This window comes from Stigmatopora nigra, chromosome 23, assembly GCF_051989575.1.
Source record: "Stigmatopora nigra isolate UIUO_SnigA chromosome 23, RoL_Snig_1.1, whole genome shotgun sequence".
Classification (NCBI taxonomy): Eukaryota; Metazoa; Chordata; class Actinopteri; order Syngnathiformes; family Syngnathidae; genus Stigmatopora; species Stigmatopora nigra.
The window spans coordinates 4,893,398-4,916,653 of NC_135530.1; the positions used below are offsets into that span (position 1 = coordinate 4,893,398).

At 39.8% G+C, this 23,256-nt stretch overlaps 1 protein-coding gene across 1 annotated transcript in view; it reads right to left on the reverse strand.

Annotated features, from left to right (window-relative positions):
- The window catches only part of LOC144181588 (uncharacterized), a 44,001-nt gene extending 21,142 nt beyond the window's left edge, over nt 1–22,859 (reverse strand). Inside the window, exons 1-5 of the mRNA XM_077710166.1 lie at nt 22,837–22,859; nt 17,312–17,430; nt 14,949–15,130; nt 12,198–12,259; nt 10,532–10,583 (exon numbers count right to left, since the gene is read on the reverse strand). Of these exons, the coding sequence (XP_077566292.1) occupies nt 10,532–10,583; nt 12,198–12,259; nt 14,949–15,130; nt 17,312–17,430; nt 22,837–22,859 (438 nt within the window). The remainder of the gene's footprint in view (nt 1–10,531; nt 10,584–12,197; nt 12,260–14,948; nt 15,131–17,311; nt 17,431–22,836) is intronic.
- Between the last annotated feature and the right edge of the window lie 397 nt (nt 22,860–23,256).

Here is a 23,256-nt window from a genome sequence, read left to right on the forward strand (position 1 = left end):
GAGTCGCTACATATATACGAGAACACCCGATCGGCTACGGCAACCTTGAGCTGAAGCTTTTCTCAAACTATTTCCGTCGCTTTTAAATGTCAAGTCGGGGCCTCTGGGGGTCCGCGCAACCTGCTCGCTGTAAAGAAAAAAAAAGGGCCAAATATCTCTGGAGGCAACCATAACGGTGCGAAAATAATTCTAGCATTGGCCACGATTGACAAACAATTGCCAGGCGCTGCGGGTTAATTCAGTTGTGCGATGGATGCGGGAAAAAGCCACGGCAATTAGAAAAGCCCCCCGTGCCAGCACGCCGACTTCTGCACGCACCGCTGGGTAGAAATGAGTCTAGCCGCCAGGGCGACCCAGGCGAGGCTTTAACGCAACACGGCAGACACGCCTAAGACTCCCATTGTGCCGCTCGCTAATCCATTTCCAGCCTAACAAGCTGCCGCATTTCCAACGCAACCATCCGACCGCACGCTCGGCCGCCGTCTGCCGAGTTTGGTCGAGATCCAGAGCGTTAACTTTGGGCAGCCATTTTAAGCTCCCCCTGGCAACGTGTCGGAACAAAACGGGAGCGTTTAAGGACACTGTGTAAGAATTTAAAAAAAAGAAATAAACAGCCGGTAGTGCAGCTCGATGGTGTTCACTTGCGGACGATTGACAAAAGTCAATCTTCCAATTGACATTGATTACCATATTTTCACGACTATAAGGCGCACTTAAAAGTCTTAAATTTTCTCCAAAATAGACGGTGCGCCTTATAATCCAGTGCGCCTTATATATGGAAAAAAAAGGAAACCAAAAACGAAAAACCACCACTGTCGGATATTAAAAAAACACAAACGCCTGAACTGAAACTATACTGTTAAATATGCAGATGCCATCTTAGTTTACAAAATCTTCCATCGTATAGCTCCTCCCCCACTGCAAGATTTTATACAAAAAAAATCCAAAACATCAACAATGGCTGGCTCTAGAGGTGACTGTGTACTGAGTGCTTCATACCTGGTAGTCAATAGCAATTGCCGTATTTTCACCACTATAAGGCGCACTTAAAAATCTTACATTTTCTCCAAAATAGACACTGCGCCTCAAACATAAAACATATCTACTGTCGTGGTGAAATAAGTTGATCAAAGTGTACTTTAATGTCCATTTTGATGCGTAATCATTTTACTGACTCAGGCTTTAGGTAGATTAAGGTTGATCTGCACGAAGAATGGCATTCAAAATGAAAAAAGCCACTGGCAAATTGTCCCAATGACTGAAAAATGGATGAAAAAAATAAAAAATAAAATACATATCATGGCATAAATATGATTTTCCAAGGCATGTTCTCGCCCGGAATCCCACAGCTGCTCGTAGTGGCGCCGAGCCCACCACCACTACCACCGTCACGCCGTGGATCGTGACGGCGTGGCGGCCCGACGGCAAAATAGAAGCAGAACAAACTCCAGACAATAAGAAGGCTGCACATCAATAACCGCTAGGCTTTATCTTAGCGGGGGGGCTTATTGGTTTAATTCTCAAAATAAGCAGAGAAGGGGGAGGCAGCGTAAAAGCAAACAACTGAGGAGGGATTGGAGGCGTTTATGTGTGCAAAAGCATGTGCTGGAAATCCAATCTACTCTATTTTTCAACACGTACAGAAGGCCTAGTGCAAATATTAACACTCCATCTATTGGGAGGCAATCTGGCCCGCACCATATTGTTGTTTTTGGGGTTTTTTTTGGCGGTAGAAGCATCAGCAAATACAAGATCGGACTGCCGGAATCGGCTGACTTGTTTTTGCTGGCTCTTTTGGCAATTGGTCGTCCGCCATCTTACGTGGAACAATGGCGTTGGTTTAAGAGTTGGTTCTATTGGATGCTGTTTTATTTTGGGTGGGGAGGGTGGGTAATCGTGTTTTTGTTGTGGGGTGCTGTATTGTGTTTTGTTGGGGATTTGTGTGGAGGGTTTTTCATTTATATTTTGAATTGTTTCTTGCTTCTTAGGTCATTTGATTTCACCTTTTTGATGAAGGGAATTTGGGAAGTTTGACCAATGAGAAAGCGGATCCTGTGATGGAGCTTCATGAGGTTTTTCGGGGTTTGAAGATGGCAACTTTTGGCGATAAAGGTCAGTGAAAATTTGAGTTGGAGGAGGGTTTTGTGAGGGTTTATTTCAAGGGTGTCAGAGTCGGGTTGGTTCGCGGGCCGCTTTAATGTCAACTTGATTTCACGTGGGCTGGACTATTTTAGATATAATATTTAGATGTTTTTATCTATAAATGGATTCAAAGAACTGGATTAAAAGCCCCGAATACTCCGTTTTTTTCTAGATCTAAAACAATGTTTATTTTAACTTTTTTTTAAAATATATTTTTACATTTTACAAAATAAAATTTGAACTAAAAACACAGAAAAAATGGATTAAAAAATGACAATGATTGATTTAAAAGGGAGAAAATAAGGAAATTTAATATACATCTATACTCTTCATTTTAATATGATCCTAAAACAGAAAGTCTGCACTCATGATTGACTTTCCCTGGCCACACAAAATAATGCGACAGGCCAAATTTGGCCCCTTAGCCGCCACTTTGACACTTGTGGTTGATTTGATTCCTGTTGATAAAATCTTGATGAGAATGACTTCATTATGTTCATTTTAAATGAGAAGATTGAGACCTCCCTAACGCACACTCGGGGTGCATAAGCACACGCCCGTTGACATCTTGCTAAAGTTGTCATGTATTCTTCTGTCCAAGCCGTGACTTTGCCTCCGCGATAATGTGAAGCCTCTATCTTAGGCGGGAGCTGTGACGTCTATTAGATCTATAAATCATGTTAGCCGGCGGATGGGGATGAGGAGGGGGAGGGGGGCGCTGGCGGTGAGAGCTCAGGGTCGTAAATCTCATTACCTGAGACGGCTGGCGAACCCCCCCGTCGCCGCCTCACCCTGTCCTCAATCTCTCCCATTATCAGCTGACCTTGACCGCCAACGTAGACACTTACACTCAATCAAGGCTGCACAGGTTGTGTGTCCGTGTGTGTGTGTGTGTGTGTAGTCGTCATATTTGCGTTGGGATGTTGTCATCGTCCGTCTTAAAGGGAGTCGTACTTGAAAAGGGAAAAAACCCTCAGTGGTGAGTTCAGTAGATGAGGAGGAACCATGTTAGGTTAAAATGTAGGCTTTTTTAAAGGGAAGATGTCGCCATTGGTAAAGGTAAAGATGTGCTATTGTGGGAGGGAGGTTAGATTTAGAAAAATGAGGAAGAAGAAGGGCCTATTGGAATGTTTTGAGATTTGGATTGGAGTATTAGATGATGTCATGTCCTTATTATCCTGAATTATTCAAAGATTGAGAGTCCTCTTGGGATAAAAAGTCCTAAAATTGCCATGTTGATTTTTGTGAATGGGAAGTGGTTCGGGGACCGCGGACTTTTCGACAACTTTTCTCGATGTAAGGTTGGTGTGGAAATCGAGATGTTGGAATACTTTGATTCCTGTTTACATATCTATGATGACAATGAGTTAAGATCAGGGGTGTCAGACTCGGGTTGGTTCGCGGGCTGTGTTAACGTCAACTCGATTTTATGTGGGCTGGACTATTTAAGATATAATATTAAGATTTAAAATAAATATATAAAAATAAATGGATTAAAATAACGGATCCGAAGCCCTGAATATTCAGTTTTTTATAGATCGAAAACAATGTTTATTTTAGCTTTTTTTAAAATATATTTTTAGATTTTACAAAATGATTTTTGAACTAAAAACACAGAAAAATTGATTAAAAAATTCCACTCATTGATTTAAAAGGGGTAAAATCAGGAAATCTAATATACATCTATACTTTTCATTTTAATTTGATCCTAAAACAGAAAGTCGGCACTCATGATTTACTTTCCCCGGGCCACACAAAATGATGCGGCGGGCCAGATTTGGCCCCTGGGCCGCCACTTTGACACATGCTTTAGATTTTAGATATCGATGACCTGGTTTTCAATCCGATTTTCAGCTAGCAGTGTTTTTTAACCAGCAAAGCTATCAATTTGTTCTTCCCAAACAGCCAATACACTCTTTCCATCTTTCCACTATAAAACAATAAAAAAAAATCACATCTAGACATCCAACCCATTTAAAGCCACTGCTTGTCTTCTATCCAAAAACCCTAAACGCCCCAACTCTTTTATTTTTTTAACCATCCGACTTCACACTAGACAAAAAAAAAAAAAAAGTCGATACAAAACTAGAACACAGCGGTCATCCATGTCGACATCCACTCGAAGAATCGCGCTATTTCTCAATCAACAGTCTAAAAAAACTTAGCCCAACTTTCCCTCTCAACAAATCTCACCAAAGGTCACCAAAGGTCAAACTGACATAATGACATTTATGACCATGCCTCGTGCCTTTTTTATTTTTTTTAAAAATTTTTCCATTTGGCCATTTCCATTTTCTTGTTTTCTCTCCCACTTAAAAGCATGAAAGATATATTTTTTCTTACACGCCACTAGGAAATCATTGCATATAATTTGATCTGTGGCCCGCGGAATAAAATGGCATGTTCTCATATGCCCAGCGACGGTCTATAAAAATTGAAATGATGTGACTGAAAATGGAAGGGGATTTATCAAATTAAAAAAGAGTCCTGGTGCGGACCGAGTGATAATTTCACTCTTCCTCTTTACATCATTTTTCCCCCTTTTCCTTCCTCGACTGCCTTTTAATGGATTTTCATGCCTGGAGCACTTTCCAGGCCCGGCTGGGAATCTTTAGCATTATGGTATATCAGCCTGCCGCCATAATAACTTAGATGACAACACTCTCGGTTATCATCCGACCCCCCCTCCCCCCAACCCCCCGACCGTTAGCTCTTCCCTATGGATGACATCTTCGCCCTGAATAATTCACCCGAGGAAAGCTAGTTTGCCCGTGTAAGGATGGTGAAAAGTGCATCAGTATTGTTTGATGGCAAATGCGAATGGATGATGGCAAATCTTGATCTGTGACACGATAGGCCGAGTCCATTGGGAATTAAACCAATGGTGACAACCCAAAAAAACAGGCCAATCCCAAAGAAATTTAGAGCTATCTACTCAAACTCGTTTAAGTTCGCCTTTTTGCGCTTGGAAGGGAGATTTTCGCAGTACATACATTACATAGAATATAAATATGTTCATTAATGTGTAGTGCATTTTTCAATAAATCCAACTCAATCTAAACTAGCTTTAGTCCAAACTTGCTTAATAAAGGATTCTAAATATGACAAAAAAGATCTTTAATTATGTCTCGCACCTAATTATAGTTATTTGTATGTTATATGCTGTATATGTAATTAATCACATTAAGAAGGGCTGGCTCTAGAGGTGACTGTGTAGTTGCCTTGAAAATTAGTGCTAAATTAGCCAAAGCACCTTATTTTTTGTCCTTTTGTGTAGGTTGAAGATAAACCAGTACACGTACGAGACAATACACATACAGTTTTAGACAGCTTTGGGGTCGCAATTTAGTTGTTTTTTTTTGTACAAAATCCTGTAGTGGAGGAGCTTTGTGTACTTTGTAATCTAAGTTGGCATCTGTATATTTAACTGTACTGTTACAGTTTAGGCATTGCTGTTTTTTTTTTTTAAATATCTGACTGTGGTGGTGCGTTTTTAGCTTTCTGTCCAATATTTTCAGAGCTTGCTTATAAATGGTTTCAGATGGTTTTAGTGTTGTTTTACAGTTAGGTGACCAACTTGTTAGGCTGTAAGTTATGTGTGATGTGTCAAAATATCATTTTACTGACTCAGGCGTTAGGTAGATTAAGGTTAAATCATACAATTTAGGCCATATGTTGTCCAATCATAAAACAGGTCTACTTTAGTGCTGAAATAAGTTGATCAAAATGTACTTTAATGTCCATTTTGATGAGTTTTTTTCCAAAGTGACAAACAAAAATCATCTTGTGGTATAGAATAGGATTGAAACAGGATCAAGTCGTATTTGTGGATGGTCAAAACATGGAGATAACTGCACTCTAAAAGTCGTACATTTACTTCCTTATTGTTTACCATGGCAATGCGTTACCATGGAAACAAGGAGTTTTTTTTTCTTGGCATTTTTGACATTGGATGAATTTGAAAATCGCAATAAGAAATGGAATTAGGAGAGGTCGCCCTTAGAGTTTTGATGAGAAACCGAAGACGACAGGGAGCGGGGGTAGAAAGTACATTCCTTCCGTTGCCCCCCGTGCCCCCCGATTCACTTAATGACATCACAATGTCAGAGGGTCTAAGTAGGACTCGTTGCTAACCTTCTAGCGTTAAATTTACTAGGATTCTGGAAAGCGTTTGATGAAAATCCCAGCACGCGTTAAGGAAGGGCACACGTAATCATGAGCAACTTCCTCCCGCGACCATTCCTGATTACCAAAGTCACTCATGGCTCCGGCGTTCAGTTCAGTTCCGCTCTGGCGAGCTCAGGAACACCTGAGGGGGACGCCACACTTCCTTTGTTGTTTCTCCATCGGAGGGGAGAGAGAGCCTCATTAGCGCTTCGGCCCCCTCAACCTAGCCGGAGACGTCAACCCTTTGGTACCCAGACGCGGGTAAAAAAAAAAAAAAAGTTTCTTTCAGCACTGGCTGGCCTCCCTAATGCCCGAATCTTTACGCTTCAAAAACACTATTATGCTAATGCAGGCAACCATTTGCCATTCCATCTCTGATTTAATGCAGCCTTCTAGTTAGCTAATTAGAGGCTTTAATTAACATGTGCGACATAAAGTGAGGAGAAAAGCCTGTTGATCACTCTGGAGCGGGGGTGGCAAAATCGTTATGGATGCCAACTAAATCTCATTTGGGTCGGATTGGTTCTTTTTGGCACAAAAAAAGGGGAATTTATTGTATTTTCTCACATATTAGCCGCCTCCATGTATAAGACGCACCTTAAACATATTTTCCCGCATATTAGCCGCCTCCACATATAAGCCGCACCCTTAAAATGACCTTAAAATTATTGAATTTGACGATTTCTCACGTGTAAGCCGCCCCGCGTATAAGCCGCACTCTTAAAATGACCTTAAATTCATTGACTTGGACGATTTCTCTCGTATAAGCCGCCCCCAGATTCACAATTTTCACCTCCATATTCATGGTTTTAATAGGAGTACAAAAATGATCGTCTGTGGTTTTTCTGTGTGTATAAATCGATTGCTGGATGGTAATTCCTAAAGCTTGTTGCATGCACGTAACAAATTCAAAAAGGAAGTCACGTGAGCAAGACAACCCGGAAGTATTTTCGTCGAGTTTAGTTTTTTTCCCATGTTTTATGCAAGACACGGTTTATTTTTTCATGAATGACCATATCGGTCAGTCTTGCGTTATAGTGTTTGGTCTTTGTCACCTTGCAGTTTTTGTGCATTCAAGTCTAATTTGTGCGCATATAAGCCCTACCCTCAATTTAGTCATATTTTTTTGAGCCACAAATATGGCCATTGTGGCAAAGAAATAAGGATTTAATTTTGAATGTATAGTATGCAAGATGCAGTTTATTTTTTTATGAATTACCATATCGGACAGTCTTGCGTTATGGTGTTTTGTCTTTGTCACCTTGCAGTTTTCGTGCATTCAAAACTAATTTATGCGCATATAAGCCCTACCCTCGATTTAGTCATAATATTTTGGAGATAAATGTGACTACTATGGCAATGAAAATAGGATTCAATTGTATATGTATAGTATGAATGAGCTACAAAGTCAGTCAGGACAACCCCATGTATTTGACAGCGCCGCTCTGGAACCGCGAGGGGAGAAAGCTAGTCTGAACGTCATGCAAATGAGCTACGCGACGCGGCCAGGCGCAACGAAGCGCATCCTCTAAATATGGCCGCGACCCATAGACGTCGGGGAGCCATCTCATTAACACGGACAGAAAGGTGTCCTCCTCGGTCAACAGTCCCTGACGCAACCTGAGCAAATCATTAAGCCGCTGTCAAAACACAAGAACTGGGCGCCATGATCCGTACGACTCCATTAACCCTCGCCATTCCAGTGTCATCATTTTATTCCAAAGTTTTTTTTCTTTCATCCGTCCAACCAACAACAAAAATTCCGTAAATGTCAGAAGCAACAAATGGCCTTTTGGTGCTTCTTGAAATGATACGGCAACATGAATCATCTCAATTCGCCAGTTTCAGGAAATAGCCCAAGCCGCAGGGAGTCGAAAGATTGCCGATAGCGCAGGAAAACACCAAAGAAAGGTGGAAATGCATGTTTTTTTAAAGAAAAAAAGGCATTGGCTAAACAAATATGCCATTTTTATTGGCTTTGACTGAGCTTTCCACGGCGGTCGAATAGATTTAGCGTTTGTTAGAATGACTTTGCTTGTAGTCTGACAGCCAATTTAAAAGATATTTTGCTCTCTTTCTTCACCGCCCGCCTTAAGTGCTTTGTGTTTCTTTTGCCGGGTTTCATTAGGAAAGGAAAAATGGCGGAGAGATACGTTTTCCTTTCCGCGGCCCCCGTTGATATCAGCTAGAACAAGGGGTTAGCATTTTAGATATAATTAGATTTTTATTTATTTATAAATGGATTAAAAGACCTGGATTAAAAGCCCTGAATATTCCGTATTGTATAGATCTATAACAATGATTATTTTAGCTTTTATTTTTAATATATTTTTAAATTTTGCAAAATGATTTTTGAACTAAAAATACAGAAAAAATGATTAAAAATGACAATTATTCATTTGAAAGGGGGGAAAATCAGGAAATTTAATATACATCTATACTCTTCATACTAATTTGATCCTAAAGTAGAAAGTTGGCACTCATGATTTACTTTTCCAGGCCACACAAAATGATGGGGCGGGCCAGATTTGGCCCCCGGGCCGCCACTTTGACACAGGTGGTCTAAAGTTTCATCCAAACCTTTTTTTTTTTATAAATGGATTAGAAGAACTGGATTAATATTCAGTTTTTTATAGATCTTAAACAATGATTATTTTAGCTTTTTTGAAATATATTTATAGATTTTACAAAATAATTTTTGAACTAAAAACACAGAAAAATAGATTAAAAAATGACAATTGATTTAAAAGGGGGGCTAATCCGGAAATGTAATATACATCTATACTCTTCATACTAATTTGATCCTAAAATAGAAAGTCGGCACTCATGATTTACTTTTCCAGGCCACACAAGATGATTCGGTGGCCCAGATTTGGCCCCCTGGCCGCCACTTTAACACATGTAAGGTAGAGGAATATTTTGCACAATGATATTTTTCTTTTAGCTTCCAATGGAGATTGCCTGGGTTTTACTAAGAAAAAAAAATCCCTCTTTTCAAACAAATATTAGCTTTTCTAGGAGTCCCTTTTTTGCTCAAGCTTTTCTATCCACATATTTGTTTACATGATTTCCTTTTCGCATTTAGCCTCCAGCTTTTCCGATGGTGGAGATTCTCCAATATTTGACTTTGTAGCGCTTTAAAATTCATAGAAAAGATGTCCCCCTAAATCCCGACTGTGGCTTCCAGCAAAATACACACATTGCAAGTACGTATGACCTTTTAGGACACAGCACCTAAATAAATAATAAATGCATGTTTTTCCTAGCCGTACAAGTATCGAACGGAAGCCTCAGATTTACGACGTCATGAATACAGAAGCGAGAGGCTCTCGCTATGAAACATAATAAATAGCGTAAAAGATCGTTTGTCTTGTCACAACTGAGATGTCAAATGCCACTCGCACTCTATAATGGCTCATCTAAACTACCATCCATCATTTTACGGACTTTAGATACTTTTCTCCAAGCCCACCTTGCTCGCTTGGGGGGTCTTCTGACACGTAATGGTGCTTGGTTACAATGTTAGGATGAATTAGACATCATTTAAATATCAGTGAAGGCTATTTTTTCAAATATTTTAGATGGAATATTTAGTTTTTTTTTACATAAATGGATTTTTAAGAACTGGATTAAAAGCCCTGAATATTCCGTTTTTTTTTTTTTTAGATCTAAAACAGTATTTATTTTAGCTTTTTTTTTCAAATATATTCATTTTTTATAGATCTAAGACAAATTTAATTTAAGCTTTTTTTCTTAGTAATGGAAAATCATTTATTTAATCATAAGTGTGCCACATGTGCCATATTAAAGTGGAAAACTAAATATTTCTATACATTTTTAGATTTTACAAAAAGATTTTTGAACTAAAACAGAAAAAAATTGATTGAAAAATGACAATTATTGATTTAAAAGTGGGAAAATCAGGAAATTTAGTATACATCTATACTTTTTGTTTTAATTTGATCCTAAAACAGAAAGTCAGCACTCATGATTTACTTTCCTGGGCCACACAAAATGATGCGGCGGGCCAGATTTGGCCCCCGGGCCGCCACTTTGACACCAGTGAGCTATAAGAATATTTTGCACGGTGATATTTTTCTCTTGGCTTCCAATGGAGTTTGATTGAGATTTGCTGGGTTTTACCCTGAAAAAAATCCCTCGTTTTGAACAAATATTAGCTTTTCTGGGCGACATTGGGCGTGAATAATAAACAATACTTAACTGATTCCGATGACAAGGTTTCGAACCGGTGCTCGCCGCAGTAGTCGGGTTTCCTGCAAACGCAGAAAAAAATTAACTCTCGGCAAATGGAATCTAATTTCGGAAAGAAAAGGGGCCGTCTTTTAATACGGGCCGCCTTCATTTTCTTGTCTTGTGAGAGAGCAATAAGCCAAAGAAAATTCTCATTATGTTGCTTGCCGGTATTTTAGAAAAAAAACGCTCATCGGGAAATCAATATCGCGGGCCGAGGCCGGGAATAGGGGGGAGGAGGGGGCTTTGGGGGCTGAGGAAAAAAAAAAACAAAAAAAAGGTCGACTGGCGTCAGAAGGGCTTTTATAGTCTACTTGATTAAAAGAAAATTGCTTTCAAGTTCTTTCGGCAGGCCAGGAGGGGGAGTGGGTGAGCGATTTTATACTCTTTAATGCGCTTGAGTTTCACAGATGAGGCTCGGGAAAACAAGATGAAGAAATGTGTCAAAACGCTCCGGGACTACTCGTAGCGTAGCGTAACGTTAGCGCAGCCAGGGGTGGGCAAACTTTTCGAACTGGAGGCTAAATTGACTTTAAAAATGTGACAGATGGGGCGGGTCAGCACAAGATATGATACATGTAAAAAAGTGCATCCGTTAACTGTACATATGAAACCGAAACAGAAAAAAAGGACTAAAGTATTAACATACTCCGCACTCATCATTAAAGTAAAAAGTATAAAGTATGAAGTAAAGTAAAAAGGGATGTATTAAGAAATATTAAAATGTAATTTAAAAAAAGATAGAGGGGCTGTAAAACACGAAAAACAAATGGGGATAAACCCCCCCCCCCCCCAAAAAAACATTATTTGGACAACGTCGGCGGGCCTGATTAAAAAGCCTAGCGGGCCAGATGTGGCCCGCAGGCCATAGTTTGGATTAGACAGAACAACAAAGCAAAAGCATAAAGTACAAAGCAAATCAAAGTAAATGGGTTCATTAAGAATCACCAAATCATATCATTAATACAGAAAAGCAGAAAAAACACAAAACGAGCAAGAGTGGACGTTCCCTAAAAATATCGACTCAAACTTAATATTCTTTTTTTTTAGCCTTTTACTACATGGGTATTTCTCATCGTCTATCGTGTATTCATGAAGGAAATTGCAGAAAAATAAATGGCGGCCAGGCAGGAGATTTCAATATTTGCAGGTTTATTGCGAATTCACATCACATGAGCATCAAATTCAAGGACTCCTTAATTTTCCCAACTGTCAAAAAAATCGGCTATTTAGTCTCTCTTAAAAACAAAATGACAGCACCGCCATGTTTTTTCCCCCCTCAAACATCGATGCAATTTCCTTTTTAAAAGGATGGACTGAGTGCCAGTGAATAATTCAACTCCTATCTTTTTTTTTTTCCTTTTATTTTCCTCCCCCTTCTACTTCAAACTGCCCTTTTAGTATTTTAAATATGATTGTAAATCCATTACTACGCTAGTTTAAAATTTTACAACCGCTTTTAAAAAATTACACCAAGGGGAAGATAATGGACTGTGACTAACAAGTGCTTCCGGATCGTTAATCTGCATCAAAACGTAGATTTATTAGCACATTTCTACACTCGTGACCTTACAAATAGTCATTTGCAAATGCCTGAAGATGGTGATACGGCACCCCGACGTACTATCGGTGCTTACCAGAGCCACGTCGTTGTTACAGACTTGTGGTGGTCCGCCATCTGGGAATTGGCATGTGGTTGCTGGAAAGAAAATGAAGTAGTTAAAGAATGGGTTAAGACTGTTAGACTGGTTGCTGAGTTAAGATAAGATAAGGAATGGGTAACTATACGTGTCAACCTCAGCCAATTGTATGCAATAAATCTGGGGTGTCAGACTCGGGTTGGTTTGCGGGCCGCTTTAACGTCAACTTGATTTCATGTGGGCTGGACCATTTTTAGATATAATATTTAGATTTTTTTTTTTATAAATGGATTAAAAGAACTGGATTAAAAGCCCTGAATATTCAGTTTTTTATAGATCTAAAACAATGAATATTTTATCTTTTTTAAAAATGTATTTTTAGACTTTACAAATTGATTTTTGAACTAAAAACACAGAAAAAATGTATTAAAAAATTACAATGATTGATTTAAATGGGATAAATAAGGAAATGTAATATACATCTATACTCTTCATTTTAATTTGATCCTAAAATAGAAAGTCGGCACTCATGATTTACTTTCCCGGGCCACACAAAATGATGCAGCGGGCCAGATTTGGCCCCCGGACCGCCACTTTGACACGTGTGGTCTAAAGTTTCATCCAAAATGGATGAGGTGCCCAATCAGTAGGTGTCCCTTTTTTGTATGCACTAAATTCAAGATGTATGGCGCTGACAGCTTGACTGTCTGGGTACATTGCTTGCTGACACGCTATATTTATATTGTAAAAAGGTGGATGGGTGAAAGTGGAAAGTTTTCGGTAACCATCCCGATCCGGATTAGAGTCGAAATGGGTAAAACCAGATCGATTTAACCAAAAAATAGTTGTTATACGGCGTACCCCAATTTGAAACGATCTAACATCGATAAAATACTAGAAAAAAAACGTGAAAGTTGATGGGTATGGGTAACATTGGGGTAAGGGGAGCGAGGCCTGATAACTTTCCACGGACCGACATCTTATTTTGGGAACAAATGATGCGCGACGGGGCTGACGGTGCTACTGACATGACATTAAGACGGAACATTTCGCCCCGAGAGGAACACGCTGCCCGGGCGGGACGTGGCGGGATACTTGACTGAGCGCGCTCAGACGGGCGAAACGCACGCCCTGACGATCTCATCCCGCGCGATCGATAGCTGCCGGGGACCACGCGCCTCCTCGTCACGGCCCGGCGAACGCGCCATAGGCCTCCTCCGATGGTAGGCGGTCTTGATTTATGAGTCCGTGTCGAGACGGAGGCAGACCGTCTACCCGCCCTGTCGGTTTCGGTCTTCCCTTCCGCCTAATGCACAGGTGTCAAAGTGGTGGCCTGGGGGCCAAATCTGGTCCGCCGTATCATTTTGTGTGGCCCGGGGAAGTAAATCATGAGTGCCGACTTTCTGTTTTAGGATCAATTTAAAATGAAGAGTATAGATGTTTATGAAATTGCCTGATTTCCCCCCTTTTAAATCAATAATTGTCCTTTTTTAACCCATTTTTTCTGTTTTTAGCTCAAAAATCCTTTTATAAAATCTAAAAATATAGGAAAAAAGCTAAAATAAACATTGTTTTAGATCTATAAGAACTGAATATTCAGGGCATTTAATCCAGTTCTTTTAATCCATTTATAAAGATTTAAAAAATCTAAATATTATATCTTAAATGGTCCGGCCCACTTGAAATCAAGTTGACGTTAAAGCGACCCACGAACCAACCCAAGTCTGACACCCTTGTTCTATGCGAACCTTTAGCCTACCAATCCGATCCACTATCCAGCTATCCGGCATTTCTAGAATGGCGAAAAATGCTAGAAAGTCTAAATAAAACTCAAATTGCCGACTTCTTCAAGATCACATTGACATTCCCAACGAAAAGTTCGCAACCAAGCGGTTCACTTCAGCTTAACTAAGACCTCCACGCAACCGATAAGTGGACCGCCTATACATAACCAGACTTTCCAGTCCACCCTATAGACATCCATCCTCCACCCTTACTCCCAGGACGCATCAATATTCACGGGTCTGCCGGGTGCGTTTGCGCGTCGACTGTCTCATTAGCCTTTGATTCCCTGGCGCGAGGGCCCGCCGGCGCCGACAACACGCCGCCGTTTGAAGTACTCGCAACAGCTGCTCGCATTGATCTCCGTCCACTTTCTTTGCGCGTGGGTCCTTTTGCCGCCCACGAATACACGCCAGGGGTACCGGCCGCCAGCACGTCGTCCCGTCGCCACCTGTCAATCATCTACACGCCGGATGATTTTTAACAGATTTCACAAATTAAGGCCTGGGGAACATTTTTTTTTGGGACTTTACCCTTAAACCAGTTGGGTGACATCTGAAAATATAATACGCTAGTCCACTCGATAGTCGCGGCGTGTTAATGTTATCGACGGCGCAAAGACTGAAGGGAAAAAAAATCAACACTGAAGGAAGGAGGGATGGCGAAAAACCGCTTGGACGGGTCGATATTGCTGATAACATTATGGTGACCTTAATGGTACTAATGAAGAGAGTACTGGACAGATAATAAGACCGCAACAATGCTCTATTAATGACTGCGGCACCCCCAGGGATCATCATCGCATTTAAACAAAATGAATACATTCGGCGAGTTGATTGAAGACAATGATAAATGTCATTGGTTGACATTTGGATGGATATAAACTGTTTTTTTGTTGTTGCAAATGCGAGTAAAATGGATATTTGCAGTTAGGCTTATTATTCTGAAGGAAGGAAAAGGGCATACCTCGAAGTAGACGTCTTTGCCGTAACTTGGGATGAACTTATGGACTCGCTCGGGATGGGATGGCGCTTTCCTCCGACCTCGCCTCCTCTTTGCCGCTGCCTCCGCTGGCGTCTCACTATGAATCCTCGCTCTGATTGCGCTCCTCCTCCTCCTCTTTTTTTTTTTTCTTACTCCTCCCCTCGCTCAACCCCGGCACCCCCTCTTTTTCTTTTTCCCCGACGCCCCACCCTTCTGCTTAACTCCGTTTGACGTGAAAACTCGTGTTCTGCGTCGCATTGTTCTCCAAAAAGTGGCATTCATTGGCAAACATAATGTGGATTTGATGATACAAAGTCAATCGTTGAACCGGATTTTCAGTCAGAATCTTCCATTGACGCCCATAGATGTCAGGATTTTTCTGATTGAGGCTTTGGAAATATATTTTGAACGCATTACTTGGCTTTTAGTGCCACTGATGGACCCCCCAACACATTGGAGCAAGGGTGTCAGACTCGATGTTATGTGGGCCAGACCATTCTAGATATAATATTTAGATTTTTTTATTTTTTTTATAAATGGATTAAAAGAACTAGATTAAAAGCCCTGAATATACAGTTTTTTATTGATTTAAAACAATGTTTTTTGGAGCTTTTTTAAAATATATTTTTAGATTTTACAAAATGATTTTTGCGCTAAAAACACAGAAAAATGGATTAAAAAATGACCATTATTGATTTAAAAGAGGGAAAATCAGGAAATCTAATATACATCAATACTCTTCATTTTAATTTGATCCTAAAACAGAAAGTCAGCACTCATGATTTACATTCCCGGACCACACAAAATGACACGATGGGCCAGATTTAGCCCCCGGGCCGCCACTTTGACACATGTACTTTAAAACAGTTATTGCTAAATTTAAAGTCTGTTTTTTTAGGAACAAATTGGACGTCTCTCTCTGTCTCTCTCCCCAATGTTAAAATGCGAGTGCGGCAGAAAAATCAAGTGCTAAATCATCAGTAGAATTCAAATAAAGTGCAAAAGGAGGTTGCAATCTGCGACTAATGGGCTAAGAAATAGCGCAGGAATATATAAAAAATATAAAAAAAATAGTAGGCGTGGGGCACTTAAGGTTTAGCAAAGTGCTCCGGGTAAAAATAAACCTCCCAGTTGCGCTTTGAGTGGGGGATAAAATTCTGTTGTTACCTCCCAAATTTTCAGACCAAATGACCGCCGGTGAATTCTATTCTTTCTGCGCACCCTCTCTGGCGTCAAGAGCCAACCCTCCGCTGCCTCTGCCCCTGTTTCCATAGTGACACTTTCCCCGATTCTGGCTCCACATAATCAAGAGAGCCAGGGAGGGGGGTAGGGAGTGGGGAGGGGAGGGGGTTACCAGGAGCTGAAGGAATGGCAAAAGATGAAGAAGATGAGGGGTAGTGGGTGGGGTGGGATTGAGATGATGTGTGGGGGGTTGAAAATGCAGGGGCAAACAGCAGCAAATAATGAACACGGAATGTCAATGACGGTTTGTCTGCAGTAAAACGCCATGTTGGGTTCGAATCGGGGCGTTTGGAAAGTCCAGGAATAAATCAAAAAATTTAAAAAAAAGGTGGCATATGGCTGACATAATTATCGTGCTCATCAAACAACAGGGCGGCCACTTGTGCGCCGTGTCAACGCTCCCAGCGGCGAGGAGATAAATCATAGGATGTTGATCAATCTGAATATTAATGGCTATGCCGCTCAGCATGGTGTGGAGATGCTGAGATGCTGAGATGCCTTCTTCCAGTGGTGGAATAAAAGGCAGCACAACATGCAGGCGAGGATGTCATTTCTTTAAAAAAAAGGGGGAGAAATTGTGTTAAAGTCAATGGAGGAGGACCCTTGGTGACTTTTTTGCTTGGAAAAATGGATTCCGCAAACCAGATGATTGTAGTTTTTGGGTTATAAGTCGCCCCTTTTTTGTAGTTTGGCCGGTGAGTTCTTATGAGCAGCATTTTGCATCCGCTGTCTGCTCGTATATCAAAACTTGACTCATATCTCAAAATAAATATTTGCCCGAAATTTGACTCGTATCTCAAATTGCTCGTATACGTCGGGCCACTCGTAAGTCGAGGTACCACTGTATACACTTTCTTGTTTATGCATCTAATCCGGAACAACCAGTCCAGGCATTTAGCTGGCGGCATTGAATGTCCAGTACAGGTCACAACTCCACTCTGATAAAGGCTCCATTATTTACTACCACAGGAGGCCATTTATCTGTTTTAGCTAACACTACTCCCTTTTTAAACCCGTCTCCGAGAGGAAAGGGAATGATTGTGTCGGCGCGGATCATTATTTGGCCAAATGAATCACCGTTGGAAGGAATTATCGTCAGGCACCGGCTTTTCCGGCGTGATGGACGACGGCGGGCGTGAACTTTTTCACCGTCGATCGATAGCCCGGCTCGCGCCGGGGTACGCGTGGCGCCGCCAGCAAGGTCAGCGTGGGCACGCGGGTGCTGATTGAGAGTGCCGATTAAAGTGGAATTTGCACGGCGTGGATGCCAACAGTTGTATTAATATACTATGTGTGCGCTTGGATGCCGCAGTTTGCAACCAAACGTGCTTTTTATTTGCAACCTTGACCGTCTGCCGTTGCTTTTATAAGTAGACATTGGCATTTGGCACATCCTTGGCGCAACATTAAAATCTTCATTACCCAAAGCGGGCAAACAAAACGGGCTAGAGCAGATCGACGCCGCCCAGTTTAACGTACGCCGAGTAATTATCATGCATATTTTATAAGGAGGGGTAAAATAAACGACTTTGCAGTTGGCCGGTGAGAGATATCTGAAGATGCACCTTTTTTTTTGTCTGAATAACCAATACAACTGGGAATGAGAAGCTTAAGAATATTTTACTGTTTCTCTTTTGCCAATGACCACAGGGTGCTGTCCGTGTGATTGTTGTATGCGTTTGGCCTATTGTGACCCTCATAGCTTCCCTTCCCTAGTGTGAATATTTTGTAATCAACCGCAGACTGTCTATTTAAACCCTGTGTGTTTGTCGGATCGCATTGCCTTGTCTGCGTTACACTATTTCTATGTCAGGTTCCAAGTTTCTCATTTCCACATGTCTTCCATGTCAGGGTTTGTTTTATTTAATTCCAAGTCCTTGTTATTTTCGTGACACTGCTGCCTTCGTTATTCCAATTTTTTGTTCGAGCACTCCACACCCTTGTTCTTAATTGCTTCTCCGCATTTGAGTCCTCCTACCACTTCCCACTTAACTTAACGTAACGAACTTAACGTAACACCTGCGATTGTCTGGCATAGGCACCAGCCACCCTTGTGAGGATAAGCGATTTAGAAAAAGAAGGAATTTTTCCACTTCAGGCAATCTCGGTGTCTGGGCCTCAGCACTTCACAAAAGATAAAGATAACATCTGACTATATTAAATGGCTGTGTTAAGACCTACTGTATGCATGGATGTACATCAATGTATATGTATGTATACATGTGCTTATATATATATATATATATATATATATATATATATATATATATATATATATATATATATATATATATATATATATATATATATATATATATATATATATATATATATATATATATATATATATATATATATATATATATATATATATATATATATATATATATATATATATATATAGATATATAGATATATAGATATATAGATATATAGATATATAGATATATAGATATATAGATATATAGATATATAGATATATAGATATATAGATATAGATAGATATATATATATAGATATATATATATAGATATATATATAGATATATATATATATATATATATATATATAGATATATATATATATATAGATATATATATATATATAGATATATATATATATATATATATAGATATATATATATATATATAGATATATATTTAGATATATATATATATAGATATATATATAGATATATATATAGATATATATATAGATATATATATAGATATATATATAGATATGTATATAGATATGTATATAGATATATATATAGATATGTATATATATATATATATATATATATATATATATATATATATATATATATATATATATATATATATATATATATATATATATATATATATATATGTATATATATATATATATATATATGTATGTGTGTGTGTGTATGTATGTATACTTGTGCGTGTATATATGTTGGTGTATGTATGTGTATGTATGTATACTTGTGCGTATATATATGTATGTGTATGTATGCATGTATATATGTGCTTATATATATATGTATGTATAGATACATATGTGCATGTACATGTATGTGTACGTATGTATATATGTGCTTGTGTATGTATGGGTATGTATGTATATATGTGTATATATATATATATTTTTTCTTCATGTATTTATTTATTAACTTACTTATTGCCTATCTATTCATGTCTAAAAAGCCTTTCCTATTTCTCCACCCTCACCCTCTTGCTACTGTGACAAAGAAATATCCCGAATACGAGATGAATACAATTATCCAATCCAATATTTAGGCAGCATTAAGTGAATTATCCCTGAAAATTGCCAGCCGTCAGTCATTTGTTTAGGATACTTCTGAAGTCGACGCCCATTGAGCTGGTGGAAGTTGTCACTTATGTACGTTTGCGGGAAAATACGCCAAAGACAGAATTGGATCGCGGGCTTCCATGGAGTAATAGCCAGACTACCTAGCCGAGCACAAACTTGTCTCCCAGATTTATGCCTGTCCAACTCCAAATCCCAATCTCAGCCTGTTAGCCATCCACGGCTTTAGTTTAGCTGGCGGAGTGACTGACAGCCGGCTGATTGGGGAGCTGCGGATTCCGGCGCCCTCCAGTCGGATGCTGGAGGGATCGGACCAATTACCGCTCAAGGGCACGGAGGCGAGGAGCACCCTCGTCTACGCGCAGCGGGGGACGGCGGGAGGTGGTAGGGGGGATTACAGGAAGTCCATCGGCACGACCGGGTCACGTTCAAACGTAATTTGGAGGGCGGGCTTTCGTCGGTGGTGGTGGTGGTGGTGGTGAAAAAGCCAACAATGGAAGAGTCGGCGAGGGAATCGACGGAGAACGCCGTCAGCGCTTTTGTCCCACTTTATCAGCTCGTAAATACAAACAGAGTGAATTAATTAAGCACATCGTGCTAAACACTTGACGCGGTCGTAATTTGTGCTCGTCCTTTGGGCTGCTGGTGATTGGCCATTGACGGCCACAGATGTCCAATGGGAAAGGCGCTTTAAGATCCCAAGTGCGCCGCAGCAGTTTGACAAAATGTTAACTTTTGCCGCCATTTTGAAAAGATTTGGCAGATGAACGAACCGTCCCTTTATGTCGAAATGGATCGGATATCTATTATTGTTGATCACAGGTGTCAAAGTGGCGGTCCGGGGGCCAAATCTGGCCCGCCGCATCATTTTAAGTGGCCCGGGAAAGTAAATTATGACTGCTGACTTTTTGTTTTAGGATCAAATTAAAATGATGAGTATAGATGTATATTACATTTCCTGATTTTCCCCCCTTTTAAATCAATAATTGCAATTTTTAAAATCCATTTTTTCCTGTTTTTAGTTAAAAATCATTTGTAAAAACTAAAAATATATAGAAATATTTTGTTTTCCACTTTAATATGGCACATAATTAAAAAAAATGGTTTCCTTTCACAATGAAAAAAATTATGATTAATTAAATGATTTTCCATTACTGAGAAAAATAGCTTAAATTAAAATTGTATTAGTTTTATAAAAAAATGAATATGTAGGGCTTATAAGTATAAAATAAGTAAGATAGTGGGCAATGGGTTCATTTTGCATCACTTAATTTTTTTACATTTTAGGGTACTTGCAGTTCAATTACGCTTAATTTTGGATAATTTCCTATTGATTTTGAAGGATGCTTCTTTTCTCGATTCCTGCTAAGTTTAGGGCATTAACAGATGTCCTCCTGTTGCTTTTGTAGCATTTTAAGATTCCTATTAACTCATTGGCTGCCATGGGAGACGCCGTTTTGACATCCGTTAGCGAATGAACAAAGTTAAGTGCAGTCATGCACGCATTTGATCACAGGCATCTGGTTATTATACGGCACCCTTGTCGAAATAAATGAAAGCATTGCATTCTCTACTTACAGTAAAAATGCTACAAAACCCCCCCGTTAGGTTGAATTGGACCCCTAACGCTTCAGTATTTGGCCCACTGGCTACAAATTGTGAATTTGGGTCAATAATGATAAAGGTAGAATTTGAAATAGTTGATTTTTGCAAGCTGATTTGTTTTGGATGATTACATTGACTGCCCTATTGCATTGGCTGTCTATCTATCTGTGTGTGTGTGTGTGTTTGTGTTTTTGTGTGTGGATGGATAGGTGTGTGTGTATGTTTTTCCCCTTTCATCTCCCGACTTCAGATGCTGCCGTCACCTTCTTCCATTATCTGGCAGGATGAAGTGTGACACACAAGGCAGATTGCGTTGAGAACAAAGAGAAGGATTCACACACACACACACACACTGATACACACACATATGGGCACACACACTCGTACACCTAAAGGATGAACGTGGTGATCCTGACAACAGAAAGCGATAAAGGAATCGCAGCCATTCCTTGAACTCTTGTGAAGAAGAACCATTTGAGGAGACAAAGGGAGTTCCATTGTCATAAGAAAAAAAAAACAAAAAGAAGGGAGTGAGCACATCTGCCATGGTGCATTCAAGGACTTCAAATGGGTCCAGCGGTGACGCCGTTTGCCGGCCAACAGCGGCAGACCGTAGCTGAGCTTTGAGAATATGGCCGTGGCCTATCAAGAGATGCCAGGAAAACCCCTCTGAGGATTTTTTTTTTTTTTTTTGCAAGAAATCTAAATCCACTCTGTGCAGAGCAAGGCAACTCGCAATTGGCTGAAATCAAAGCGATGCTATTCCTTTGGCAAAGGGAAAGCGTGTGGGATAAAAAGGGGATCTTTACAAGACGGTGTATATCCCAGATCAGCTGTTAAAAATTCACACGATGACAGTAACACTCTTTCGAAATCCGCTTCGAGACGATCCCGATGCTTTTTTTACTGAAACGCCTGTAAAAATAGTGACAAAAGACTAGCTAGCAAAGTATACCAGAGTAGCCCGGGCCTAATAGGAATCTATTACAATCATGTTATTTGGCTTAAAAGGCTATTTTTAGTATTTTTAGGTCATACTCTAAACTGTCAAGTATGGGAAAAAGACGAAAATTGTTTCTGTTTGAAATCCGTGTCCCGTCGAGAGGGACAGAAGTGGCAAAGTATTAAGTAGTATTAAGGGATTTTCATTTGTTGGGCTTTTTTAGGAAATACTGCATGATTTATAAGATTAACTCTGAAGAGGTTTCCTGTGTTTTCTATTTGGAAAAAGTGACTGTAGTCATAAAACCATGCAATACCATCATGTGTTATGGAATCCCCCATTTTGTTTTGTTGATATCTTCAAATCAGATCACTTGAAAACATGGTAGGAATCATCGCAACATGCAAAGTGTGGGCCATCTGCCTCCATTGGGGAGCTGAGATTAGAAGGCGTAGTAAACAGCAATTATAATTCATAATAATAAATGGACAACCCTGCGTGTAATCCAGAGGGGAGACGCAAATTAGTCAAACATAAACAATATTAATATTGCGGAGAACTGTGACGGAGGGGGTCGCGAGCATCATCGCGGACATTCTGGTTTAGCTGTGTCAAATATATGGCTCTCGGGCCGAAAGGGGGTCCGGTCCAGCCTGCGAGGGGTCAATTTTTTTGGAAAACTGTAAAACTAGAATTTTGTGAGTTCTGGTATTGTACTTTGCTCATTGTTAAGTCAACTAAAATGAAATTTTCCACACTTACAGGTAGAAGACAAAGGCGGCCATGTTGCTACCGACTGCATGTGAGTTTGTGTGGATGAATCAACGAAGCCCACCAGGAAGGAGTGAAGCACCAACAGAGCAAAGATGGCCTTCAGTTCGGTCAAAGGCAGCTGGTAGGAAACTGACTTTGTTACATACCACTTGGTTAATGCTTCCTTTTGTTTGTCTTTAGTTAAGAACAATGGTGTCAGACTCGGGTTGGTTCGCGGGCCGCTTTAACGTCAACTTGATTTCACCTGGGTCGGGCCATTTTAGATATAAAATTTAAATATTTTTTTATATAAATGGATTAAAAGAACTGGATTAAAATCCCTGGATATTCAATTTTTTATAAATCTAAAACAATGTTTACTTTAGCTTTTTTTAAATATATTTTTAGATTTTACAAAATGATTTTTGA